At 36.0% G+C, this 21,240-nt stretch overlaps 1 protein-coding gene across 1 annotated transcript in view; it reads left to right on the top strand.

The window, feature by feature from the left end:
- Nucleotides 1-21,240, top strand: part of ADAMTS19 (ADAM metallopeptidase with thrombospondin type 1 motif 19) — a 129,610-nt gene that overhangs the window by 90,738 nt on the left and 17,632 nt on the right. Inside the window, 8 exon segments of the mRNA XM_031059062.1 lie at nucleotides 2,244-2,371; nucleotides 3,089-3,209; nucleotides 5,185-5,265; nucleotides 10,628-10,785; nucleotides 11,494-11,647; nucleotides 14,390-14,525; nucleotides 16,861-17,065; nucleotides 18,982-19,134. Of these exon segments, the coding sequence (XP_030914922.1) occupies nucleotides 2,244-2,371; nucleotides 3,089-3,209; nucleotides 5,185-5,265; nucleotides 10,628-10,785; nucleotides 11,494-11,647; nucleotides 14,390-14,525; nucleotides 16,861-17,065; nucleotides 18,982-19,134 (1,136 nt within the window).

Genomic DNA, 21,240 nt, shown 5'->3' with positions numbered 1-21,240 from the left:
AATTTTCTGTAAATTCTTGTGTTTTAATTTATTTAAATTAGAAGCAAATAAAGAAAAAAGCACAATAAAAACACATCAGTTATGAAAACAGTTGACTTGAGAACTTCACAAAATCACAGCAAGCTGTAATAAAGAAAACCCAAGAATGACACAGGAGTACTATAAGCATGTGTTACCAAATTTTAAGGAGTTCATTACTGTAAATTATTTTTACTCTTGAAACAATTTATCAGAAAACATTAGAAAGCATTGAAGACTGTTTTTGCTATCAACATATTATATGTCTAACTCGAGAAGATGTTTTTCTTTTCTTCTAAGCCTTCTCTCAAGGTGCCAAAGGAAAACTTCCGATACTATTTTCGTTAGGCTTGTATTTTAGCTCACTTCATTGTAAAAAGAACTCTCTCCAACAGTTACAAAGGTGCTTATCAAGTAAATTCATTTGGTTTGTTTTACTAAATTTTGTTTTAGCACAGGAACACATTATTTATATCCTAAAGGATCTAAATGTTTATCTGGCCTTGAATAATATGATTTAATTCAAATGAAAAAATCTTGACACTGTCCTGTGCCATGTTAATAAGTACAGATCTAATTGTTTTCTGAGTGATCTTCTTATCTTGAGGCGTCCCTCAGGAGAAACAAAAGTGGACTAGCCAGAGAATGCCTGTATCCCAGCGTACATTATTCTCAAATCCTTAATTGTTTGCTCACTTAGTTAACACTAACTATGCACCATGTCCAAAATAGTTGCTGTATGTGATCTCCTGTAGTCTGTTGAAGTTGTCTGGTGCTGTTTGGTTGCTATCTCTTTGAGTTCAGTGTCTTTAAGATAATGTTTACGTCATCAATCTTGTATTCCTTTAAAAATGCTGATACCTGCTTAAAGCCCTCAGGGAACTTTGAGTTTACTGTTTAAGGAGGATAACTGGAATGCAGAGGGCACAAACTCAGGCTGCTTTTTAGCTGGAGATGGCTTGTGTCTGACTAGCTTCGCATGTTGGCAGAAGAGATCACATCTGTTTGTACTGGTCCTCTAGTGATACCCTGAGGCTCTGTCAATTTTAGTAATTTAAATGTGCCCAGACCACTCTGTGTTGTGTAAGTCAGCTGGCACAAAACTCTTCTGTCTGTACTTTTCTGCTCCTTTGCATGCTAAAACTACTTTTTTTGAAAACAGTCCTTTGCAGATGGCAATGTCCAGTCTAGACTGAGCTGGTGCTAGTTTGCACATGCAAAAAAATGTGGCATAGACTGTTTTACAGTTCAGCTGTATAGACAGTAGAATTCAGTGCCCCTGAATGTTTCCTGGAACTGTTTAATTTACTAATAAAAATGCACTCCAGGAATCTAGAAGTCAGTATGAAGTCTGAGTGGCATAGATTGTGTCCAAGTGAAATCAGTTTCAGGTTCAGGATTTACTTTTATCCTTTTAAAAATCTGCAACAGATTTAGGAAGAAGTTCTGAGTAAGTACATTTGCTAACAAAGATATGAAAAAATCTTGTCATTTTGTACTTGGTTAACCACTGAGGAGAGACTTCTTCTTTTATTTGCTGTTACTTTCACAGTGGTGAGACAAACTTCATTGTTTATGATGTGGCCATTAGGAATTCATGGATACATAGGATATTACTACATTTTTATGCTCTTTCATAATTAGAAATTATTGACAGAATGTTTTAGGCATTTATTAGAAAATTGCCTGAACTTCATAAAAATGTTAGGAATGATGTTTCCAGGGGTTTTGTGGGGATTTTTTGTTGTTTTTTTAATGTGAACTTCGTAAATTCATATATTTTTCTTCCAATGGTGTGTCAGTTATTTCATTTTTTTCTCCTTGACGTGCGCAGTTAGGAAGTCTGGAAAGTGTTAACTTTCTTTTTTAACCAATATTTATGATCTGCCAAAAATATAGGAAAATAAAAGTATAGATTACAACCAAAATATTCCAACAGCTGTAATGTGTATATTCTTAATTGCAACAATGAGCATGACATGAGTACTGTGTAGGCCAAGTTTATAGCAGCAGCATGTTCTAGGAAGAAAAAACCCAAGTTTTTCGGACAGCTAAGAAATGGATCAAAATCTTTTTTGTTTTCCCTGTGTCTAAGATAACTTCTTATGCTAAGCATGCCATGCGTAAGCAATTATCAGTTTTAACAAGAGTATTGATGATAATTCTGTATTTCCAAAGTTCCTTTTTTCTTACAATGCACGTTTTTCCATCCATTGCTGCTACAGAAAAGCCATGTGCTTTATTCTGTTCACCGGCTGGAAAGGATCAACCAGTCCTTCTAACAGAAAAGGTGATGGATGGGACTTCCTGTGGCCAGCATGGGCTAGATGTCTGTGCAGATGGTAGATGCCAGGTATGAGTTAATTGTTTTGAACCTGGGTATACAGGCACACACCAAGCATACATATATGTTAAGACTTCAGAACATTTTTATTTCATATTAGGCCCACTTATATTAACTTCATTGCTGTTGTCAAGCTACCCCTGATATTAATTCATAGAATTGTATCTAATAGTAATATGGAGATGCTTGACTAAACTTAATTTGTGTTAAACTGAATGCTTTTTAGCAAAACATGGGTATAATTTACATTTACATATTCTAGACCTGCTTATGCCCTATTCAGAATAAGTCCTTAGGCTGACATTAATGGCACTTTACCATTGTGGGCATAGCAAAGAACCATCCATATTTTGAGTAGAAAGCAGGAGAGGCACATTGTGTTCTCTTAGTGGGAAGGCCTGTGGAGTGTATGTTACACAGTGGGTCTGATGTGCCACAGGTCCCACCAGGAGATAAGACTGCAGTTGTTTCTGCAAGTTTCTGTTGGAGAGCAGCTGGTAGAGTTAGCCAGCCACATAGGAAGAGTGAATGCAGCACTTTACATAAAGTCACGGGGAGTTTTCTATGGGACAGATCTCTGCCATGAGCTAGTGCAACCCTCATTCTCAGCAAGGCTGGGTCATGCTGGCTAGGCATCTTGAGGAAGGGTGAGGTACCTGATACTAAAAACAACTTTATGAAAAACGTGGCCTGTGTCTCAATAGCTTTTATTTTGTTCTCCCACAGAAATTTGGCTGTGATGGTATATTAGGATCTCTGGCTCGTGAAGATCATTGTGGTATATGCAATGGGAATGGAAAGTCATGCAAAGTTATTAAAGGTGATTTTAACCATACCAGAGGAGCAGGTAATGTCTGTTTATTTCAAATTCTAAAGAAACAAATGGCTTTTTGATAACTTGGAGCATTGGGAAATTAAAAAAGTGATATTTCTTAAAATTATGCAGCTCCTCATAAGAACTTTAGATCTAGCCTTTTAAAGATGCTAAGACATTGAGGATATGAGTGCATAAGTATTTTCAAATTTGATGCGAAGTTATTTCACATTATTTCAGTTGCAAAATGAAGGAAATATCTTACATTAAGATACACTCTATTTCATAGGAGAGACTGATTTTTAAGGGCTATGAGAAATTAGGTTTATATTTTTAGCAAATACAGTGTTGTAAATTCTTTTAGTGTTTAGCTTCATTTCGTGTTCTTCAAAATAAAAATCCAAGTTACGATTTTTAATTTAGAGGAATGTTACCAAACTAAGCCAGGCAGTGAAAAATCATAAAGCCAAATGCATGAAGAAGTCTAAAAGCATCTTCATTACTCATTATTTTATTTTAATAATAACATATCATAACAAGCCAATAGATTTTCTAATGCAAAATGAACATCAGATATCCAAATGCTGCTGTGATCTGTCCTGTTAATGGGAATAGCTTACTGGCTCCAGTGCAATAATGTTGACAGAGTAGAGAATTGAAATCCTAATAATGTGCATCTTGCGCCATGTATACAAGTCTTTTCTTTGAAACAGCATTTGACCAACTATCATCATTTGTTTGCCATTACACTTTCAGTTTCCTGAGTAGAAAATGTGTAGAATTTAGAGGTGGCAAGTAAATCACATCAAAAATACTGTCATTATAAGCAGACAGCATATCTTAGAAAAATAAAGGACTTCAGTGGATTTTAGACTGAAGTATAGTACATTAGGCAAGAGAGGAAAGTTAGGCATAGTCTTCAAATGTTTATGTCTGGACCTATCATGCAGAATGTAAGGCAAATCAAGCATCCCAAACCCTAGATGAGTCTGGAGGACTACAAGATATAAAAAACCAGCAAAGACAGTTTTTGCTAATAAAATCAAATCGTGTCAGCTCTCTTCAATTGCTAATGCGAATATCCACACACTTTCAAGTTTTTTTTTGTGTCAATCCTGAATATTGTGGTATTGCCATCTTAACCCTTGTGTAAGTTATTTTGCTTCTTAAGAAGCTGTAAGGAATATTTAGAAAGTGTTATTAACTCTTACAGAAATGAAAGATGCTGCTTTAACTTTCACGTTTCAGGATTATTGAAAAAGTATTGTAAATGCTAAGTATTTTGTTGTAGGATATCACATAGCTACACATAATAAAAGATAAAATATTTTTTCCCTTTGTGAAATTTACCTGGATAATCTAAAATATGGGATTTTTTATTAATGACGTTCCTGCCTGTAAGTGGTTTCCACCTGTGTTGCCTTTTCACTGAGTTTTGCTTAAAGTAAAATGTTCAACGTCCTCTCTTAGTCCCACACTAGCAAGAGACAGTCTCAGTTTGAAGCAAATAAGTAGATTTCAAAATCAAAGCCTGTCATAACAGGGTTTGAATATGTTAAATGAAGAAGGAGAGGAGATACACAAAACAAACTAAAAACCAAGCAGTGGGAGGATGCTTAGATTTTAGTGTCCTACCATTTGTCTTTACATGCTGAATGAAGTTGGAATTATTTTACAGTCATCTGGTGGTCATGGTGACACTGAACTACTTAGCTAGAAGTAGCTACACCTGCTCCAGCCCCAATCTCCAAGCCTCACTAGTTCTTGTTATGTTTTACTGTGCCATACTCTTTTAATTATGTAGCATTGTATATGTGTTACATATAATACACAGTTCCATAGCTTTTCTTGAATTTTGCAAGAATCTTCAAAGTATTGCTATATAAATTATAACTTGCTACACTTAAAGAGCAAATTAAGGGAGAAGAAATGAGAAAGCATACAAGATGTACTTTTCTGTGCTTTTCTGTTTTTCTACTTAACTTGGGACATCTGGTCTCCTGTTTAGGTTATGTGGAAGCTTTGGTGATACCTGCAGGAGCAAGAAGAATCAAAGTTGTGGAGGAAAAACCAGCTCACAGTTATTTAGGTAAATATTATATGTTTTAGTGTTAATGTCCTGTTTTGCTCAACACTGAAAAGTGCAAGCTAAACATGCCTTTGTCATTCAACAAAGCTCTGAGTAGAAAAATAGATCTGTGAAGAACTTGTCTAAGGAACTGAACAAATTATTACAGAACCATTTTTCATATAGGTCTTCTTTTGGAGTTTTGTCTCATCTTTTTTAGAGAATATTACAAACACTGTATTTAGATTATGTAAAAAAGTCTGTGTATATATATGTATATTTGCACATTTTCAATTTTTTATATGGAAAGCACATTAAAACTACTGAAAAGGATTTTGTGTTCAAACATAAAATAATTTGTACTCAGAAAAGAAGACACTGGACATCATAAAGAAGTTCACTAACAAAGTCAAACAGAAGTTCTAAAATTAGACTGAAAAATAGAAAAGTATTTCTTTCACTTAATCACAGTGATTTTTTTCTTTAAGTTTTTCCATTTAAGTGAAACTGTCTTTTATTGATTAAAAAAAAGTGTTTATCTTTTAATGAGGTCTAAAGAAGTGTAAGAGAATACACTCTGTTATCATTATTGTTACAGGGTTTGAGCAAAAATATGAGGTTTCATAATTGGTATTGTTTTGTGCAGTGCTTAAATTTAAATTGAGAGAGACATAGTATGAGAAATAGGACAATGATATGAAAAATTCCCTGGTTTGGTCACTGTTCTTAGTTATGTTCATAAGAAATATTTACGTTTTAAAAAGTGTTTGAGTATTCTCAGTACTTCAATGAGAGAATGTTGAAGATGGTGAATCTTAATTATGATAGTTTAGGTTATCAGTGGGTGACTGCTGGTTTGCCTTGAGGTCTGCACCTTCCCAGGAGGTTTAGAGATCTAGAATATTTAACTGTTCCCCAGTGAACCACAGACATGGATATGTAAGAGTGTTAAAACAATAACTGAAGTTTGTCTTTCTATTGACATATGTGGAGAATAGAAATACTATTATTTTCTATTTTTTGAATAATGTAAAACTAAATAAATAAATGCTGGCATTGTGTTTAGGGAAATTTATTTCTTCTTCATGAGCAGCAAACTGATTTAACCCTTGCCTCACAAAAGGCAAAAAGAATGACTTTTTCTTTTATGTCCATGAAATAATATCACTCATGATGCTCATTTATGAAAGTTGCCAGTTAGCTTCTATTTTCTTGTTACTTTAATTTTTTTTCACTAATTTTACTGGTTTATGTCTGAATGAGGCTCTGCCAGTATTTCTGTGCAAGATCTTTTGTTGAGCTTACACCTTATCATTTTTTTAAGCCTTTTTGGGGACCCAGTAACAGGTCTATAGCCATATCTTGAATTAAAACCTGTATTATTGCACCTTTTTTTTTTTTTTTGCTAGCACTTGCTTCATTTTTAGGTTATTTTGAAAGCATCAGAATTTGAATTGCAAAGGAATAGTTTTTGAATAGGCATAATGAAAGTCTTGGGGTGAGAGCTTAAGTCTTTAATCTTAGAAACAAGATTCTTCACAATGCTGTGGTTAAAAATTTGAAAGGTAAAATAGATTAAAGTCTTTCATGTTTCTGATTGGTTTTCTATTTCACAGTTCTTTATGCTAATTTTATGTGGCACCATACTTGGTTCTGTACTTGAAATTAGTCAATACAGACCAATACTATTTAGTCTCAAACTTTCCTTTATAGAGGACATCAGGAAATGGTTGAGAGCCTAGGGGTAAAAAATAAAGACCAGGCCAAGAAGGGAAACTTCTTTGTTGGTAGGTTACAACAGGCTGCCTAACCAAGTGAAGTCTGTTGATGAAGTGCTCTTACTTCATCTACAGGAATCATCATGCTTGCAGTCTCTGATCTGGCTTAGTAATTTCAGTAACCTGATATCTGCTGAGAAAACAGCGCACCAAGCTATGAATAGTCCAGGAGACTCTTGGAGTGTACTGAGGATAAATTTTTTAATCAAAACTATGGACCCAAGCAATAGTGTTCCTGGACCTTGTTGATTTCTTCCCAACCCAGATGAACTATTTAGAGAGTTGGTGGCAGCCTAGACTGCAATGATCATGCCCTGCTGGAACTCATGATTTTTAGGGATACGGGCCAGGTGAAGACTAAAGCCAGGACTTTATGAGAGCGAACTTTCAGTTGTCTAAGGAATTGGTAGATGGTAGTATCTGGGAAACTGCCCTCTGTTTTGCCCTCTACGAGGGCGAAACAGAGGTCGTTGAAGATTTAGGATAGCAGCTCATTAAAGATTTAGGATAATATTTTTTATTCACAATTAAGGATAATAATTTTTCCTAGATTGCAAAAGCTCTTGATTATGCCAGCATATAGGAAATCAAGCAAGGAAGGCAGGAGAATAGCATAGGTGAGAACGGACCTCCTGGTAAAACCAAAGTGTAAGAATGGAATGCACAGGCAGTGGAAACAGGAACATGTATCCTGGGAACTACATAGAGATGATGCTTATATATGTGGGGATACATTCAGGAAAACTAGGGCACAGATAGTGCTGATTTTGACAAGGAATGGGGAGATTAATAAGGGTTTCTACAGGCTTTTAGTCAGAAAGGGGATAGTAAAGAAAATACACACCCCCACAACACACACTGAAAAATAAGACAAGAAAAACTAATGATGGTGGACATGGAGAAGGCTGCAGTGCTTCACAGATTTTGCCTCAGCTTCAGTGGTAAACACTTTTTCCACATCTTTCAAGTCCCTCAATATCAGGGCAGGGAATGGTGGAATGAAGTTCCTCCCATGCTGGATCAGTTGTAAGACCACCCACAGAACCTGAGCATACAGAAATATATAGGACCTAATGAGATGCATTCCATGGTCCTGAGGGAGCTTGCTAATGTAGTTATCAAGCCACTCTCAAGTATATTTGAAAAGTCATGGCAGCCTGCTGAAGCGCCCACTGGCTGAAGAGCAAGGACTATTGCACTATTTTTGAAGAGAATAGGATAATGAAGAGGACACTGGCAACTAGCAATCAGTCAGCCTTAGCCCTGCTGTTTTCAAAAATTACTTAAATTTCAAGTCTTAATGTTCTTAATATCTATTGAAGGGACACCTGATAACCTGAGTGGAAGTGAAGCAATTACTTCCTTGACAAAAAGTACCAGTGACTGTACTTTCATTTGGAATTGAATTTAGATATCTTTGACATTTTCTATAGAAAAGTAAGGGTCAGTCAAAATGACATTATTTTGACACTTTTCTGGACAAAGCAGAAAACAAGATTCATACAGTTAATATAGTAGAGTGATTTGTCCATATTTAAACAAAAATATTAGTAGGTACTGATTTACCAAGTGGAGGACCAGAACCAGGGTACTGCTTCTCCCCACTGAGAAATGGGAGATGCAATAGCTGAACTGGGATTTGTTGTATCTGTCTGGCTGTGTATCCTGTCACACCTCATTAAAATTAGACAGGTGTATAGTCTTGGTACAGTAATTAAAAAACCATTGTATTCATCACCATCACTTAAATGCCGTTGTTGTGATGGCTGTTTTATGCTCTACAGAGATATAGTTGTAATTAGTCCCCTTGGTTTAGCACTGAAATTGTGGTTGTGGTTACAGTTGTGGTAGGCTTTCCCAGTCCAAGTGTTCTTTGGTGGTCTTTTCAGGTGTAGGTTTATTGCTTGAATTACCTGAGAGAGGATATCTTGTGTTCTGAATGTTCTTCCTGTTTTGGATTACCTTGTACAGAGTAAACTCGTCTGTCAAAAGTTAAGAAGAATAGGAATATATGTGCAGAATGGAATGAAAACTCAGTGAACTTGCTTACAAAATGGGGTGTGACAGAGTCAAGAACAGAAGCTGCACTGCCTGAATCCAAATCCACATTTAAGGCTTGAGGACACACTTTCTGACTTTTCCTAAGACCAGTGACTCATATGAGGAATCTGAAAGCAGAAAATAAAAGATCTGGCATATTTCTGTATTCTGAGCTGGGATTCCAGTTTCCTGCACATGTCTGCATGCTATGGCACGCGCATTCATTTTAAAGACCAGACAGAATGATTTCTGTTGCTCTCTGGGGAGAGGATCCATCTGAGCAGCATGACCCGGTTGGACCTTGGCATGTTTGAGTGTATTTTTTTAATTTCTCCACTGAGAAGAGGATTAGCCCCAACAGTTTGAACACCAAATAGAACTTAATTACCATTAACCATTGAATGCATTAACTTAAAATACCAGTTTTTAAATCTTGTAGAATCACTGGTTCTTTTTAGTACAAGACTGTTATATAGTGTTAATGGATTTTATAGTCTTAACATCTATTACACAGTGCTGCAGTTGTACACTTCGGTGGTGTCTTATTCAGTTGGATTCCTGCCAGCCCATAGGCCTGATGCCATTGTTTCCCATAGAAACAAAACATAACAGTATAAATATGAATAGGAGAGGACATGATTACAGGAATGACTCACATTAACTTACAACTTTAAAAAGGGAAATTTTGGAACATGTGGATGTTCTCTTACAACAATCTGGTGCCAAACATGCAATTTTAATGAAGTCAAACGTGTAAAACTTCTTGTACAGAAAGTGTCTTCAGGTCTACTTCACATGATTATTCAAAACAAATTGGAACAAAATAAAATAAAATAAAATTACAAATAATTTACTGAAGAATCTATTTCATTTACTATAGAAAATGTCAATTTTACTAATGTAGAATTCTTTGTTTTCAGTGTATGGAATATATCTTGTCTGGTTTGATCGTATTTTTAAATATAAATTAGATCAACATGAGAAATGATTCAGCCAAAAAGAACAAGCTTTTCCTAATAATTAGAAGCATGCAATTATGTGGTGAAAGTGTATAAAGTCTTGTCAAATTCTAAGGTGCAGAAAAGGCAAATGTAGTTATTAGAGAGGAAAGAATTTTGAACTAGAATATTTTTTTTTAAAGTTTTAGCCTAGTTCCACAAATCTTGAAGAGTCCCTTTTGCAAAATTTTGTTTCCCATGCTTTTGTGGATTATAGAAATGGCCACCCTGGGAACAGAGAATATAGTTCCCTTTGCCTTAAAGTAATTCAGTGTTTAAATTGTGAGTTATGCTACAGCCTGTCAGTCTTCTCAAGCATTAAAATGCTGATATTAATTTGAAGTAATGTTAAATACACATGATTTTACCAGGCATTCCCTCCAGAAGGTGTTTCTGAAGCACATATCAACTGAACTTCATGTAAAGTAGGATCCATAAATATCTTTGCAATCAGAATTAGGTGAATTTCACCTACTTTTTGAATTATCTGAAGAGAAAGTGAGAGGAGAAGAAAATCACTACTGAACAGGCACCTTTTATGTTGGGCTTTTTTCATGTATTTTGCAGCTCTTAGGGATGCTGGAAAACAGTCAATCAATAGTGATTGGAAGATAGAACATTCTGGAACATTCAATATCGCTGGGACCACAGTCCATTATGTTCGGAGAGGTCTCTGGGAGAAAATATCAGCCAAAGGTCCCACAACATCACCCTTACATTTACTGGTATGACAATTCAGTTTTTTTACTTGATTCCTATGATATAGGATAGTAACTAATATTTTTTCCAGACTCCTCAAGAGAATGAGATCTATGTAAGATATACCTGATTTTGTGTTTACATATATATCTACGAATGTGGGAAGGAGGGAGTGAGGAGAGAGAGGTCTGTCAGCCTGCTTGTAAAAAACGCATTTAAATCCAAGAGCAATCTTTATGTTGTTGAGGCAGGATTGAAGGTCTCAGCATTCCTACAAATGTCATAAAAAGCTGATGTGCCAAGTAAGGAGAGAAATTCAAATTATTTTCAGGTGTTTTTCTGAAATTTCTGGCTGACTATAGCACAGCATCACTATTTCAGAATTGCAATCACCAAATTCTCTGTAAAAAGTGGAATTTTGATACATTTCAGTTTAGGAGAGGAAAAACTAATAGCACCACAAAGAAAAAGGGAGAGATGACAGCAAAGGACTTCATAAAATTCAAATCCTTTAAATTAAAGGAATTTTCTTAATAAAACAAAATATTTTCTTCCATTGGCTTGATTTGGATACTCTAATTAATTTATTCTAGCAAATCCATTAGGAGGGCTGAAAGGCAATAGTGCATCAAGTCGTTCTGTTGTGCTTTTCAAGATGACCTACTTGCAGCTTGGAGCTTGTCTTCCATAGTGTCTCTGTATGTCGGAAGGTTTTTGTTCTTTGTATCTTGCAGGTGCTGCTCTTCCACGACCAGAGCTATGGTTTACACTATGAATACACAATCCCATTGGATCCTCTCCCTGAAAATCAGAGCTCTAAAGTACCAGAGCCCCTTTTCATGTGGACACATTCTACCTGGGAAGACTGTGATGCTGTATGTGGAGGAGGTAAAATAAAAGGAAAATGTACAAACACACACACACATATGAAAAACGACAATGTGCATACAACATGCATGTGTATACATAGTGCAAATGTGTGTGTGCAATACACACCTATACATATAAACACTGTATGTTTATATGTAATTAGAATTCTGATGGTCAATGTTGTATATTTAATACTTATATCCTCATTGTGGTTTGTATGTTTCCATACAATGTAGACGTATGTCAGTCTTATGCTTTCTGACTGCATTAAAAATACTGTGATAGTTCTAGGATGAGATTAAAACTAAATATAAAAAGTAGCAAAAGATGGTAATGACAGAACAAAATCTAGACTAACAGGCAATATCAGGACACAGTTGCCAAGAAGAAATACAAGTGCAAGAGCTAGAACAAGAAAAGAATGTGCATTCCACTCTGCGTTTGGAACTACTGAAGATAAATGATCTGTAAGAGACATTTCAAACCACAGAAAAGCTGAATCCCAGTCTCAGATCAAATAAGTACAGTTAGTAACATGAGTTGAGGATGATCCAAAAACATACAGAACAAATATTGCAACAGCAGATATTAGTAGGCTGATATGATATTTTTCCTGTGTTTATTAAACATAAAAAAGTGGTTTTGGAAGAACAAAATATGATTCTGAAAACAAATATTGGAATATGAACAGTATTGATGTAACAAAAGTCCTTCAAACTGTTTTCTAGAAGATGTTATTTAAAATTATACTTACTTACACTTAAAAAACACCTCAGATAGGGTTTTTTTTTAAAATAAATGCCGTGTACAGTGATGTGTTCATACTTTGTGCAGTTAGTCAGTGGGTAATTTTTGATACCTGTCTTTCATGCTGACAACTTTAATGGTCGTGATTGCTCTGATCAACAGTTCTGAAAACTGCCATGCCCCTTGTGATTGAATAGGAAAGCCTGGAAATGCTTTTCCTTCTCATAACATCAGCATAAAGAACACAGTGTTCTAGCTCCTCTGACTGTGTGAACAATCCTGGTGTCATGAAAGATTGCTGTAGTTTCCATAAACATGCTTTTTGTGGTTTGGTAGGAAAGCTTCTTCCCTAGAAGGTATTTTGTTCGTGGTGCTAGTGGCATCCTCTGATTCTTAATAGTGCATCCCAGTTTCACTTTTTACACTTTTCACACTTTTTACAGATTCCTGATGTATTTTTAGAATAATTTTAATGCTACTACAATCTGTCATTATTGCCCCATATATTTCCAAATATTTCTATCATCTGCAGAAATCTTAAAATGCAGTATGTCAGCAATTTATTCTATGTTAATGCTTAAATAAATATTTAAGTGTTTTACTCTAATGTTTATAATTTTTTTTTCTGTTGTAACTGGTCTTCATTTTATGTTATTGTCTAAAATAGCTGAGTTATTACAAAGTTCCCTAGAAGGTAAATATTCTGAAATATACTACTGAAAGATTTTTCTTATTTTAGACAAAACTGTTTTCACTTTTCTTTTACTTTCTGGCTTAAATATTAAGCAGTAATGAAATCAAAATACTGCAACTTTTACCCTGTCTAACTATTTGTGATTAAAATTTAGCATCAATATGTTGATTAATCTGAATAAATAATAATACAATTATCAATAGTTTTGCTTAATTGCTCAAAGCATGTGTGAGGATAAAACTATTGATGAAGCCATGTGGTTTTGTGTATATTTGCATATGTAACTGGTCTGTGACCTCCTGTGTAGCAGAAAAGCTTTCTTTGCATGGGAGAGAATATGAATACATAGATGTATATATAAGTGCAGAAAGAATTGTCAAACATTTCAAACCCTGTGATATGATAGATTAGTTGCATGTGCTCTCACATACACAAGCCCTATGTAAAAATGTCAGCAGTGGTCATGCACATAATGTACATTTGTAACATAACTGCTCCATCCACATGCTCAATTTTCACCTCTGGTGAGTGTTCATGCTTAAGCCTGCCCCGCTCCTGCACACAGCCCTTTTGCCAGTAAACTTCCAGACAGAGTAAAAGTAGCTACAAGAAAAAATGGTTCTAACTGAAATCCTGAATTCAAGGATTGCTAGTTTTCTAAAATTAAGGCTCCAGTCTAATTGCAAGTTACTACTTGTGATCAGTATTACATTAAATTCTAATTTCTAATGTTTCCATGTTCAAGAGACACCAGGGTCCAGGCCACCATCAGGACATGGACTCTGTACACAGCATGCACTCGATCTCTGCAGCAGTACCCTGCTTCCTAAATGGTTTTCTGACACTGCAGATCAAGTCATCCGGCCTCTTTAGTTCATGGGAAATAGTGCAGGCTCCCAGCTGAAGGATGCATGTGCTGATTGCCTTTATCTGAATGCCAACCACAATTTGTCATTTCTTTCCTCATTTTATGTAGTAATTAACAACCATATTTGTAATTTTCTGCAAGCATTGCTCAGTGATGGAGTTGCAGTGGTTGAGAAAGAAAATTGTTCCAGTAAGAGTGAGGGTTTGGCCTATAACTAGTTGCAGGAGTAAACCAGAAAAACTCTTGATGGTGGTGTGCAAAGACTAGGTTAGAAACTCACAATGTTCCCTACAAACAGTAGGATTTCTTTCAGATTCCCTGCTAACTTTGAATTTCATACACTGGTTTTTCAGTTCTTTTAACCAAACTGTATATTAAGTAGCTGTATCTGTGTCCTTAACAATTTACATATTCTTGGTTTCCTCAAAAACCTGCTTCTTTTTTTTTCTAGGTGAAAGAAAGACAACAGTCTCTTGCACAAAGATTATGAACAAGAATATCAGTCTTGTGGACAACAAGAAGTGCAAATATTTAACAAAACCCGAACCACAGATCCGCAAGTGCAATGAGCAGCCCTGCCAGACAAGGTAATAGTGATTCGGTTAAATTAAACTGTAATATCTAGATGTAAAAGCCATGTAAAAGCAGCGGACTGCTTCTCACAACGAATGGGCAGTAAATACACTCATTCAAAACATTATAATGCAAAATGAAGGGAAAACAGAAATGCTGGAAATTGTTTCTCCTGAGTTTTAATGAAAGAGAGTCCGCAAGCACCATGCCTGAGTAAATTCTTATCCAGTAAAGCAGTTAATTCCTTTCCTCAGGAAGTATTCTCACAGACTGATCTGTGCTACAAAACTTAAATGCTGTTTATATGAAGACATATATGGGATTTAATCCCATATTCTTAATTAATGATATGTTTTAGTGGGTTTTTTTTTTTTGGAAGCAAGGCTTCGTGTCTTTAAAGCTCTGGATAAACTCTGGGTACCCTAAATAGTAAATAAATAAATAAATAAATAAATAAATAAATAAATCAATCCCTGTTTGTCTCTTTTTTTATGTTAATGCAGCTTGAAGTGTAGGGAGCCTGCCCGTCACTCCTGTCTTTCCTTTCACCCCAGGAGAGGGAAGTCCTTGTATGTGGATCAACAAACAGACTAAACTAGACTCTGGTGGTTGAGCATTGCAGGAGGCAGGAGGCAGCTCCATGTGCAGCCTGTGCCAAGCAAAGCCCGCCCACCACCCGCTGGTGTTCCTGCCGCTGAGCTGGCAGCCTGCTCCTTGCACTGGCTGACCAAGTCAGCACAGTGGCCCATTTCAGAGTCGTGCCACTTGGCAGCTGAAAATTATCTGTTAAGGAGGTCCTCAAGAATTGCATGTACTTTTTTAAAGCAAATGAGAGCAAGTCCACACCTTTCAAGGGAGGGGAAAGCAACTAGCAAGAGCTGGCTAGCATCCCCAGGAGTAAGCACTAGGATCAGTCTGCTGCAGTCATCTGGAGGACAGGTAGATGGCATTTTTAAACAAAATAACACAAAATAAATTAAATGGAAATACTGTTGAAGAAAGTATGTAAAGGGAACGAGAAGACATAGCTTTCTTGAAAAGGATGATTACTGAAATTGATGAAATGTGAAGTATGATACATTTTAAGTAAGACAAAACAGCTGACATTTGGTCTTCCCCAGAATAGGGCATTACCCTTTGGAGGGTAGTTTAAACTTCATTATATGCATATTTGAGAAGACCTTTATTTTGTTTTATTAGCACCATTGTTCACTTAATGGATAGAAATGGAAGAATCTGATCTTTTTCTGAGGCATTGTCTACCATAAATTTTCAGTATTCTGTGTTTTTTCCAGCTTATTAAGTGACAATTTTAAAACTTTGCTAATTGATACTCAGAGATGCTGTCCTGAGAAATGTAGAAAGATTTAATAATCCAATTTTTTAAACATTCTAAGTGATGATTACAAAATTTTATTAGCTTTCAGCAGAAATGTTACTAAAGCATACACTTGCATAAATACGTATTTGCTATTGGGCCTATGAAGAAATATCTTGAAGTGTATTTCATCATCTTGACAGGTCATGATTTGTAAATTATATATCTGGACAGATAACAAAAAAACTCCTTAGTTAAGTGTTTCATTTTTTTTGCTACAAATGCATGACAGAAGATTGAAAAAAATTTATTAAATATCAGTTTCCTAAAAACTTTCCTTGCAAACTAAGTCTCCTTGAAAACTCTTGTGTTTTCAGGAGACAGAACACCAGGGGCAGAGCTGTTTGATTTTTTAAAGGCACATGGCCGTAATCTGAATCTACAGAACATCTGGGGAAAATTATGTTCTAGAACAATTGCTCTCTAGGTATGTGGTCTGTGCCAAACTGCATCAGCCTTCCTTGCTGTTGTGATTTAAGCTGTGCAACCTGTTAGGCTTCACTCAGAAGAACATGAAGAATTTTGGGCTTTTGTGCTTTTTCCAGAGCAATGATTCTTTCACACTTGAGTGATTCTTGCAACACAGTATTTTCAAGGAATGCTGGACTTTACATGTTTGGCCTACACTTGAGATAGATAGACATACAGAGAATAACAGGCATGCTGATCAGGGATCTGTCATCTTTATGTATGTATATTTTGGAAATTTTCTAATTGGGATTATAATTAAGAGGAAAGTAGTTTGAAAACATAGGGGTAGTGGACTGGGGAAGGGTTAGGGTTTAATTAATACTGTATGAAATGTAATACATGTTAGATTCATAAATAATCCATTAGCAAAATGACAGTGAAAGGAGGCTGAAAAGATATGAGTGTGTCTTGGGTGTATACACTTAGAATAAGTGAATGAGATGTGAAGGTATTTTTCCTCTCCTGATTTTGTATTAGTACATTGCCTGTGTTTTTTGCAGATGGATGATGACAGAATGGACACCATGTTCAAGGACATGTGGGAAAGGAACCCAGAACAGACAAGTAGCCTGCACACAGCAGCTCAGAAATGGGACCCTGATCAGAGCTAGGGAGAGGGATTGTCTGGGGCCAAAGCCTGCTTCTGCACAGCGCTGTGAAGGCCAGGACTGCATGACGGTGTGGGAGGCAGGAGTCTGGTCTGAGGTGCTGCATTTATTTATACTCCATATTCTCCAAATAATCCAAATACTCCATAGTCGTTATTTGTGCTTTGGTATTTTTTGGAAATAAGGTTTTTTTCAGCATCAAGTGGCGCAGCTCAGCCTAGTGATTTTCATGGTCCTTGTGCAGTGTTTTGGCAAAGGGTTCAGGGGCTAGGAAAACCAGCTGTGTAGAGCTACTGCATCTTACCTAGTTTATGTTGTGCAGGTCTCTTCTGGCCAGTTCTCAAGTACCTATAATCAAGTATGTCATGTGTGCAGTAGTGGGTAACTTGGGGGAAATAGAATTAAGGCACCACTTATCAGCTACAAGACCTTGGGTTCAGAGTGGAAACGTCTGGGGTGTACTTTTGTACCAAGGGATGTTGATCAGCAGATGGGTGATGACATCCTGCTTCAGGGACGCTTTGAGGGGAACCTTTGGCAAAAAGGTTCCCCTCTTTCTTCTCTGCTCTTTTTCCAAACCAACAGCAATAGACAAATGAGCTTGTAAATAACACAATTTCACATATGCTGCATCCTGAAGTATTGCTGTAAAATGTAATCATTGTTCAAAAAGCTTTATTGATTTAAGGTCTTTAAATGTGCTTGTCCATTTGGCTTTCTTCATCTTTGATTTCTTCTAAAATTAACGGGAGGAAGAAGAGTATTGTTCTCACTGCCGTCTGGACAAGATGAAAGGGTTATTTGGAACTTCTCCTTTCATTGGAAGAGTAAAGGCAATTCTGATTGCCTCCCATACTAGAAGCTGTGCGATGAATACCTCTGTGATCAAAATATGGATAGCGGCTTCTGAATGTGGGTGCAGTCCCTTCTTTGAATTGCTCTACTCAGCAGAACTCCTTGATCCCCAAGCAAGAAAGAGCTAACAAGTGGGGAATGTTTTCAAAGATGAAAAGCACATGCTAAGGTAGAGATAGAAGATATAAATAACACCAGTTTCTGGTGTGGTACACAGTTTTATGTTGCGAGAGCTGGTTGTGAGAAGAAAGGCATCCATTTACAGAGATGAGTAAAAGAAATCAGAATCACAGATTGTTTAGTCAGTTTGTTTTACTTGAGAGATGAGACATGAGAGAGCATGTTTTTGTTGGAAGCAATAAATATTTTTTGAAGAGCGAGGTATTTCCCATGGCCATTCCTACTATCACCATTATGTAGGAAGCTAGCCATTACTGCTTCCTGTGGTTATAATCAGCTTGGCAGAGGAGAGTTTTGAACTGCAAGCAGTGGGATGATCAAAAGCAGTGATAATGTTTTGAGAAGGAAATGGCATCATTTTTGGCTGTGTAAGGGGGAATGGTGAAAAAAACCCATAGATTAGGACCTTCTAAGCAACTTGAAAAGAGCTTTCACATGCTGACTATATAGTGACTTTGAATTTTCATGTTCAGTCTAAATTCTTGCATCGTTTAGGGATATTTACTTTTCCATTCTGCATTTTTTTCCTCCTCCCAAAAAAGGCTGTTGGACACTAACAGAGCTTTTCTTAAGTAGCTTCATATCTTATTCCTATGAATGCTATTTTGATTTTCTTTCATTGTATTTCATTTCATTGGAAGAAGAAAGATTGCCTTATATTTTTAGTGTAAAATTTTGCATTCATTTAATAATGACTTCTTGGATCATTTCTTATTCCAAAGACTATTTTGTCCTTAAGCAAGTAATTTTTTATCTAACTTTAGGTAAAAATGAATCAATTATCATTTTGTCCCCTAAAGAATTTTTGTTCAGTTTTTCTTTTTTAATAAATCTAGTATTGATGCTATTGAAGGTTGGAAGTTAGGGGATCACTGAAGCTGTGAAATATTTATGCTGACTGGGCAGAAGTCATATAGAAGGGGATGAAATGGGGTAAATTAATTTTGTAGAAATCTGAAAAACCATTTTTTCCAACAGTGCTCTGTAAAGTGTGGTAAGGGAGTACGACATCGGACGGTGAGGTGCACCAATCCACGCAAGAAATGTGTTTTGTCCACAAGACCTAAAGAAGCAGAGGACTGTGAGGACTATTCCAAATGCTATGTCTGGAGAATGGGAGACTGGTCTAAGGTGAGTAATCCTTGATACTAGTGCCTCCCAGCATCACACATTTTGCAAGTTGAATTCTTAATAAGAATTACTCTTACGAAAAGTGTACAGATATCCCAGCTGAGGGAACAATAAGGCTATAAACAAAAAAAAACTAAACTGGTAGTCCAGTGAGCCTACAGTATAAATAAAAATCAGGAATATAAAGTAAGTGTGACATAAATCTAGAATATAATGCAAATTTGTATTATCTTATTGTGTCAGTAGGCAGGCAGACAGCTTCAGAAACTGCAGCCAGCTCCAACCTTACCATTCACATATTTTGTTAATTTGTGTTTGCACATTTTATTTGTGGTTCCAGTAAAGTATACTCTCCAGTCTTACACAGTAGCACCTTTAGCTTATTAAATTTCCACATAAACCATTTAGCATGTGGGAAGCATCTATTACTGGGTTTTTTTATTATTTTTTTATTATTATGGACACTCAACATAACTGTCATTACATTATTTCCTTGGCATATGTGTTCTGAGAGGTGGATATGCATAGGCCAAACAGTAACAAACAATATTAGTTAGATCTGTGATTAGCCTTCAGTATCTCATACAGTTTTGTAAAACCCAAAACATGCTGAAATTCTGAAATTGAACCTTGTCAAGGTTTTCTCTTGCTGTATCACAGACCACACTTCAGCAGAAAGATTGTAATCTTTTTTTATTTCCTTTGTTTCTCTTCATAACTTTGCACACACTTTTACTTTCAGCACCTAACATTATTGCAGCATTTTTTAAACTTGCTTGTATGGAGAAGTATTTAATGTATTTTTAGTTGTCTTTCATGTGATGTAGGAGCTGGAAACAAGGACTAAAGCCAGCAGTGTATGGCTAGCCAGCCTTCCAAGAATTAGCTGCAAGTACTCTGTGAGTAACTAGCTACTTCAAAAGCACATAGTATAACCATTTATTTTTTTAAACAACAGAAGCAACTAACTTTCAGTAGCAGTATTACTTTTACAGGAAGATATGTTTGGCAATAATATTTAGTGTTCCATTTCTCTACTACATAACTACTGTTAAAACCTGCCTCATTTAGCACTAGCACCAGTAGGAAGTAAACCATGGAGAAATGACCATCTGCTTTCTTAATTGAAGCAACCATTCAAATTGGGGTTGCTGAAGCTATGTGGGTATGCTGAGACAGATACACTGTGTTCCCAGTGCCCTCTGGAGTGAAGAGCTTTATCCTCTCAGTGCCTTTCACAAGCAATCATGTCACAGATGAGTGCACAAAAACTTATATCTTCTTGTTTAAAATTAACTGGCAATTTTGTATTTCCTGCTCTCCTCCTTGAGTCAAAGCTGTAATACTCTCACCCAAACTGCACTTTGAACTTCAAAATTAGGACACAAGGAATTATGGCATTGGCAAAATCTTTTGAACAGTTAACATACAGTCTGACTGTGACTTGTGCAGCAGAGATTTTCCAAGATCTTTACTGAAAAATAGATACCTTGATTTCTCTACAGGTGCACAAGTTCAATTTAAAATATATTTGGATGTGAATTTCTTTTCTCTGTAACTCTTCTGTTCCATTGAAGGAGTACATAGCAACATGAAGTCATGGCCTACATGTTGATATGTCTGCAATGGTGAGAACAAATGAAAAGCTCAGGTAAATATTAATCTTTGCTCTGTTTGTTTCTTACCCAGAGGTTCAATGCAGCCTTCTGTGTTCACAGTTTTTACTCTAGGATTGTTCTTGACATTGACAGAAGTCTGTTCCTTTGAGCAGAGCCACGTTCCCTCTAGCTAATGCCAAGACTTGACTTGAAAAATTTAGATGATGCTTCTCACACATTGAAACAAGAGGCCTAATATCTTTACTTGCTTTGCTGCTTTCTTTGAACTCCTAAGACATAATTTTAAATTAAGCTTAAATTGCACTATTACTGAAAAGGTAACATGATTAATAATTATGGAGTGCTGTAACACAGTTAGTTTGTTTTATTGGTATAGTCACATAAAGATCAAATAGTTTTTGACCTCTGTGTTTTAACAATACCAAGATCAAATAAAATTTGACCAAAATTCCAAGCTCCAATAGATCAATTATGGAGATAGTAATCC

This window comes from Geospiza fortis, unplaced genomic scaffold (genome assembly GCF_000277835.1).
Source record: "Geospiza fortis unplaced genomic scaffold, GeoFor_1.0 scaffold167, whole genome shotgun sequence".
Taxonomy (NCBI): domain Eukaryota; kingdom Metazoa; phylum Chordata; class Aves; order Passeriformes; family Thraupidae; genus Geospiza; species Geospiza fortis.
This window is presented reverse-complemented; position numbering and strand designations above follow the sequence as displayed.